Below are 7,248 nucleotides of genomic sequence, written 5' to 3' on the forward strand. Positions count from 1 at the left end.
CCGTCCACCCAAGTGAACATGACGGTCGGTATTTGGGAAAGTGGGGTTCCCTTTGCCCGGGGCACCCTTCTCCTGGCTCCCTGCACCACCGGCTCCCACCCAGGCCCGGGCCCTAACTCGGCGTCCCCTCCCCTCCGGGCAGACCCTTCCCGGTCACCTCACCATCCGTGGCCTTCGTGGGCGTGGGAGCCTGTGGCCTCACACCCTGTGTGCTGTGTGGGGAGAATCAACCTCAATCTGCCACCTCCGTTCTGGGCGATTTTGAAAGGAAAGCCAACCGGGGTGGCTCAGCGGGAAGACATTTGTTCTGCCCGGTTCCACCCTAATCCCCCTTCTCCACAGTGCCTGGCCCCAAACCCACAGGAGAGACAGAGAAAGAGGGGGGGAGGGAACGCCGGCACTGGGTCAGTGCTGCGACTGGGATTGGGGGTGGGCAGCGATTACAGGCTCCCCGCCCCTGCCCTGGGGCTGGTGCTGGTCTGGGGAGGGACCATGATGAGCCGAGCGTGAGAGCCGGGCAGTGGGCAGTGGGCAGTGGGCAGTGGGCACGTCACCCCGGCTGGGCCCCCCACACCACCCACCCCTGCACCCGGATGGAGTCGCAGCCTTGCAAACGGGGTTGACAGTGCACAGCCGGTCCGCCGTCTGCCCAGCCTCGATCCAGACGTTTTCCTCTCGGGTGATACGTACTCAGGCGTGACCTTCTCCCGCCGCCGCCCGCCCGCCTTCCGCGGCTGTTTGCAGGAGCTTCCGCTGCCAAGCACGCTCTGAGGAAAGCGAGACCCAGCCCCATGCAGGCCTGGGGCTCGGGGCAGGGTTGAGCGGGCGGGTGGCTGGGCCGTGGTCAGAAGGCCCCCCCCGGGGCTGACGCTGGGATGGGAGGGCCCGCCACACGTGTGGCTCAGAGCTGTCCTCTCTGGAGGACGGAGGCCTGTGTCGTAACAGCCGGCTGCGGTGCACCACGCCACCCCCGGTCCTCTCCCCCCGACGGCCCTGCCGGCCGGGTGGCGCTGCGCTGTGCGGTTTGTGGGTTCCGAGCTCACAGGACCCCAGCAGCCCGGACGGGGCCAGGGACGGGGCCGGCAAAGCCAGGACTGGAGCTCAGGCCTGCACAGCGCCCAGAGCTCGGATTCTTGAGACCGCTCTGCCGGCTTTCTAGGATGGCAAAGCCTCCGAGCATCTGGGAAGGCGAGGGGTCTCTCCTCCTGCCGGGAGGACGCCTCTGCTGGCGGCCCTGGCGTTCTCCTTCCCCTCGTGGGTCGGGAGGACCGGCCTCAGCCTTCTCTGCAAGGGGAATGCGGGCTGGCCCTTAGCTCCTGGGGCCCACAGATGAAAGTATGAAACCTGTGCCTTGCCAGGCTCCCGTGGCTCATGCCTGCCATCCTAGCAACGCGGGAGGCTGAGGTCTGAGGATGGTGGGTTCAAAGCCAGCCTGGGCAGGAAAGTCTGTGAGACTCCTTATCTCCAATGAACCACCAGAAAACTTGGAGCTGTGGCTCAAAAGTGTTAGAGCAGTAGCCTTGAACAAAAGAACTCAGGGACAGTGCCCAGGGCCCCAAGTTCAAGCCTTATGACAGACAAAAATAACAACAACACCTGTGCCTCAGTCTGGGCCGCACAGGGGAGACCAAGGGTGAGACGGAGACGGACACCAGTCCACCGGGTCGGGAGGGAGAGAATCCATCCCAACACAGCAGTGCAGCGCAAACCCATCAGAGACGGCGGCACCGAACCTGGCACGGCGCCTTACCTGGTTCTGAGCTCTGGAAGGACTGTGGATTCTGCCCTCCTACAGGGGGGCGGGGGGACAGGACATAGAGGAAAGACGGGGGCTGAGAGTCGACCAGCAGAGCGGTGGGGACGGGCTGTGGAGCCCCGAGTATGGGAGGGGTGAGGACGGTCTCCGTGGACAGCGGGCCTGGCTCTGTCTGAGGGCCGCAGGGGAGGAGGCCAGCGAGGGGCCGCGGTCTGGGCAGAGCCAGCCGCAGGCCGGGTTCCCAGAGGAGCGGCGGCTCTGGGTCAGGGCTCCTGAACCAGCAGAAGCCATCACCCGATAAAGACGTGGCCCCCGGCGGGGGGGTGGGGGGGCGGTACCCGAGCCAACCCCACCTCCAGTCTGATGTGCACGAGAGTCCTTAACTCCAGGACCACAGACATCCAGTGCTTCACCGTCCAGCCTGTCTTGGATGAGCACCCCAGGTTCAAGAACAAGCCAGTGCCTGACCAGATCATCAAGTAAGACCTGCAGCCCACCGGGGATGGGGGGGGGCGGTGAGAGGAGACGGGGAGGAGGCGGGGAGGAGGAGGGGAGGAGGCGGGGAGGAGGAGGCAGGCGGGGAGGGAGGAAGGAGAGAGCTCCACAGAGTGCCCCAGAGCCCCTCCCCAGCCAGCCTGCGCCCCTCCACCCCCTTCGCCTCTGGGAAGGGGGGTCTCCTGCAGTTAGAGAAGGGAGGGTGGGCGGGGGGTGTGGCAGGTGGGGGAAAGCGGTCGTTCAGGGCTGGCTGTCAGCTCCGGAGCCCGCGCAGCCCCAATGTCAGAGCCGCTGCCCGGGCTGGGCAGGCTGGGGCTGGGGGTGGGGGGGCTCTGTGCCCAGCGGGCGGGGGGGGGGCTCAGGGTCAGCAGCCCAAGGCTGGGCAGGCTGGGGATGGGGTGCTCTATGCCCAGTGGGCTGGGGGGCTCAGGGTCAGCAGCCCGGGCTGGGCAGGCCGGGGATGGGGGTGGGGGGGCTCTGTGCCCAGTGGGTTGGGGGGGCTCAGGGTCAGCAGCCCGAGGCTGGGCAGGCCGGGGATGGGGGTGGGGGGGTGCCCAGCGGGTGGGGGGGGCTCAGGGTCAGCAGCCGGAGGCTGGGCAGGCCGGGAATGGGGGGGCTCCGGGTCAGCAGCCCGGGCTGAGCAGGCCGGGGATGGGGGTGGGTGGGGGGCTCTGTGCCCAGCGGGCGGGGGGGGGGCTCCGGGTCAGCAGCCCGAGGCTGGGCAGGCTGGGAATGGGGGGGCTCCGGGTCAGCAGCCCGGGCTGGGCAGGCCGGGAATGGGGGTCTCAGGGTCAGCAGCCGGAGGCTGGGCAGGCCGGGAATGGGGGGGCTCCGGGTCAGCAGCCGGAGGCTGGCCGCGCCTGGACCCCTGCCGCTTCCTCCCGTCAGCTTTTACAAGTCCAACTACGTGCAGAGGTTCCACTACTCCCGGCCTGTGCACAGGGGCCCCGTGGACCCCGACAACGAGTTCGCCGTGAGTGTCCCCACCCCGCGGGGCGGGGTCGCCAGGGGGCTTCGGGGGACAGGGGCGGGCACAGCGGCAGGCTCGGCCGGGCTTTCTCCTTCCTTCCTGTCCCCCGGGCCGCCCGCTCCGCCCTTGCTGCCGTCTCTGACGGTGCCTCGAGTTTTTGCCCGTTGTCGGCCGTGATACCCCAAGGCAGCTGGAGTTGTTTCTTTATGTATTTGGTTTTGTGTGGGGTTTTTTTTGGGGGGGAGGGGGGTCTGGTACCCAGGGCATGCTGGGTAAGGGCTGCCCCTTGAGCCCTTTGGTTCAGGCCTCCTGCCTCGCCCCGAGAACCTGGGCTTACAGGCGTGCCCCACAATACCCAGCCCAGGCTGTGACTCTTAGTCATACGGAGTCACCGCCCCTCTGAGAGCGTTGTCAACACCACCGCCCCCCACCCCACCCCACCCCACGCTCCCAGACGGTGCGGCCTGGTTCCAGGGGTCCCAGCACCCAGACGGTGGGCGGAGCCAGCTTTGAACGACCGAGCTGGGGCTGGGGACAGGATTCCCGGGGGGCCGGCACCGCCGCACCGCTCTTGGGAGCTGTAATGTCCCCACCACGGGTGGTGGGGTGGTGGGTGGCCCCGGAGTCAGGCCTCTGAGACCCCGGGTTCCTAAGTGCCCTGTGCCCCCCCCCGCCCCCCCGGACGGCCGCCAGTCCATGTGGATAGAGAGGACCTCCTTCCTGACCGCATACAAGCTGCCTGGCATCCTGCGCTGGTTCGAGGTGGTCCACATTTCTCAGGTGAGCGGGCGTTCAGGGAGCCTGCCCCCCCCACCCCGTGGGGGGGGGAGGACAGGGCAGGGCGGGCGGGGCGGGGCAGGAGGCCTCCACCATGAAGCCGACCGCGCCGACGCCTCTTTCTCCCCGGTCTGTGGCCGTGCCGCCCTGCGGTCGGTGCTGCTTGCCACGCCGCCGCCCTCTCTGAAGGGCGGGGGGCGGGGGTCCCCTAGCTCTTTCGCTTAAGGCTGGCTCTCTACCGCCGGGTCACGGCCCCACTTCCAGCTTCTGGTGGCTCATCGGAGATGAGAGTCTCGCAGGTCTCCCTGCCCCGGGGCTGGTTCCAAACCGGGACCCTCCGCCCTCGGCCTCCTGGGGGTGACAGGCGTGGGCCGCAGTACCCGAGCGCCTGCTGAGGCCCGGGGGGGTCTCTCGCGCAGAGCACCATCAGCCCTCTGGAGAACGCCATCGAGACCATGTCGGCCGCCAACGAGAAGATCCTGATGATGATCAACCAGTACCAGGGCGACCCTGGCCTGCCCATCAACCCGCTCTCCATGCTGCTCAACGGCATCGTGGACCCCGCCGTCATGGGGGGCTTCGCCAAGTACGAGAAGGTGAGGCGCGCCGCCCCGGCCCACCCCCGGGGCTGCGGACCCCAACCTCCAAAAAGCAAGGGCGACGGCGCCTCCCCCCCCCACCCCCGTGCCCGACCGTCACCTCGCCCAGACCCCGAGGCCCTTGCGCCCACTGGCCCAGACACGGCCCTCTCCCGGGCCTCGGGAGTGGCGGGGCCCGAGCCACTGGACAGAGCCCGGCCCCCCGCGTCCTCTCCAGGCCTTCTTCACCGAGGACTATGCCCGGGAGCACCCCGAGGACCAAGACAGGCTGGACCGGCTCAAGGACCTGATCGCCTGGCAGGTGAGGGGGGCCCGGCTTTGATGTTAAATTCTGGAGGCGGCTTTCCACAGAGGGGCTCAGACTAAGGCCAGCCCCCCCCCCCCGACATGCCCGGCACTGCCTCGCACATGCCCGGCACTGTCCAGTCAGATACCAGGGGGCACCGGCCCGGCCCCGGGGCTCCTCCCCCCGGCGCCGACCCAGTTTGCTGCCCGCAATGCGGAGGTGGGCGTCAGGTTTTGCACACCTTGGGTTGGCTCTCAATCGAGGGTCTGCACCCATGTCAGCGGGGGGCCACCTTGGGCCCCAGACCCGCCCCCCCACCAAGAACTTGCGTCTCTTCTAACCGTGGCGCCTCTCCTCTCCCCCTCCTCCTCCCGGTCCTTCTCGCCTTCCTGTCTTTCCCTGTCTCTCAGAGGCTCTTTGCTTGTAACCCTCCCTCCGTTACTTGCCTCTGCCTGCTGCTCCTCGTCTGCTACTCTTTCCTCCCCTCTCCCTCCCCCTTCTCTCCCTTCCCTGTCTCTCCCCCTCTCTGCAGAAAAAGCAATCCGCTAGATCTCTCCCACCGTGGTGGCTTCAAAGGCCCCGGTCTCCCCCCCCCCGCCCCCCCCCGGGCCGCAGCCCGCAGCCCCTCCTCACGCAGGGTTGGTCTAGGCCCGCCCAGGAGCAGGGGTGGGGGGCAGCGCTCGGCCCTCCTGCTGCGTGGCGAAGCGAGCCCCCGTGGCGGGGCGTTTCTCGAGTCTGGGGGAGTCAGGGAGTGGAAGGCAGCAGCGGGAGCGGCCTGGTGGAATGAGCCGGGCTCCGAGTTCAGGCCCGCCCTTCCCTGCCCCCGCGGGCGCAGGCCCAGTGGCCTCCGCAGACACGTGGCTCGTGAATGCATCTGCTGTCTGGAGTTCCTGCCCATTTTCTTTCTTATGTGTTTTTTAAACTCTGTGTCTCCTCCAAGCCACAAGTATCTCTGAGGTTTGTCCGTTCTTCTGGGGCCCCCATTCCCTTCAGAGGTCACCCCAAAGGCAGGGAGGCGGGCTCCGAGTGCTCCCTTCTCCGATGCTTCCGGGACTCTGGGGAAGGCAGAGTTCCTTCTTGTGCCCCCTCAGCCTACACCGCTGCCTGGACCGTCCGCTGGGCCCCTCCACACCCGAGCTCAGAGGACGGGCCTGGGCATGGCTGGGTGGCCAGCGCAAGGCTGCCCGCCGAGGCCTGGAGCCGCGTAGAGGGCCGGGAGTCGGCTAGGGAGCCTGGAGCCTGGCGGGGGGGGAGCACGCGGCAGACACCGCCCCCTAGTGGCGCCTTCTGCATAGGTCCCCCCACACCATGCCACTGAGTTACAGAGGCTGCCTTCCCCAAAGCGGGTGGCCTGGCCATGCCCCCCTCCACCCAGGCACATTCGAAGGCAGCCTGCCCCAAAGCCGAGGCTCTAAGGGGAAGGAAGCCACGATGCTGCCTCTCTGTTTCCCCAGCCTCAGCCTCTACCGAGTCACAGGGAGGGCAGGGCGGGAGGAGGCCCGGGGGAGGAGGCTAGGCTCCGTCCCCACCCCCTGCCCTCCTCCGCAGATCCCCTTCCTGGGGGCCGGGATTAAGATCCACGAGAAAAGGGTGTCAGACAACCTGCGGCCCTTCCACGACCGGATGGAGGAGTGCTTCCAGAGCCTTCGGGCGAAGGTGGAGAGGGAGTACGGCGTCCGGGAGATGGTATGGGGCCCCAGGGCTGGGGGCGCTCTGGGAGCCGGGGAGGGACAGAGCAAAGCTGCAGAAGAACCATGGGAACCACCCAGGACCCCCCCCCCAACCCCACCGTCCCACGGGGAAGGGTGGGCTGCGTACGTGTGAAGCACCTACTGGGTGCGAGCCCTGACCCGGCACGGGCCGCAGGCGGGACTCCAGCCTCGTACCTCCTCCGAGGGGCCCAGGCAGCCAAGGGCTGAAGGCCACATCGCAAGCAGGCCCGGCCCGCTTGGACCTGGCTTTGTGGGCAGAGCCACTGCCTTGGGCCAGTGACCCAGACTCCTGGTGTGTGCGCTCACGGGGCACACCTCGCATCCGGGCCCCATCAGGCCGAGCCCAAAGCTCCAAGTCCCCGTGGTCCCCGGAGCCTCCCTTCTAAGCCTCCAGAGACCAGGGAGGGAAGTAAGGCCCTGGTGGCCCCAGAGGTGGACCCAGGCCGCGGGGCTCTGCGTCCGGGTCCCCCCACCCCCAAGCAAGGCCTCCTGTCCGGGCCTCCCTGCACGAAAAGCCCGCCAGCAGGCTTTGATACTAAATTTCCAGGCAGTGGGAGAGAGGAGGAAGATGGAGGAAGGGAGAAGAGAGATAAGGGAGAGGGGAGAGAAGAGCAGAGCGGAGGGGAGGGGAGGGGAGAGAGAGGGGAGAAGAG

At 68.1% G+C, this 7,248-nt stretch overlaps 1 protein-coding gene across 1 annotated transcript; it reads left to right on the forward strand.

Annotated features, from left to right (window-relative positions):
- Positions 1-2,119: 2,119 nt before the first annotated feature.
- On the forward strand, positions 2,120-6,569 carry LOC125344932 (dedicator of cytokinesis protein 2-like; the record flags this gene model as incomplete). The annotated part of the gene is made up of 6 exons (XM_048337220.1): positions 2,120-2,235; positions 3,140-3,224; positions 3,915-4,001; positions 4,418-4,594; positions 4,815-4,898; positions 6,432-6,569. Coding segments are annotated over exons 1-6 (687 nt in total), but the record flags the coding sequence as incomplete, so codon positions are not given.
- Between the last annotated feature and the right edge of the window lie 679 nt (positions 6,570-7,248).

This window comes from Perognathus longimembris, unplaced genomic scaffold, assembly GCF_023159225.1.
Source record: "Perognathus longimembris pacificus isolate PPM17 unplaced genomic scaffold, ASM2315922v1 HiC_scaffold_4671, whole genome shotgun sequence".
Taxonomy (NCBI): domain Eukaryota; kingdom Metazoa; phylum Chordata; class Mammalia; order Rodentia; family Heteromyidae; genus Perognathus; species Perognathus longimembris.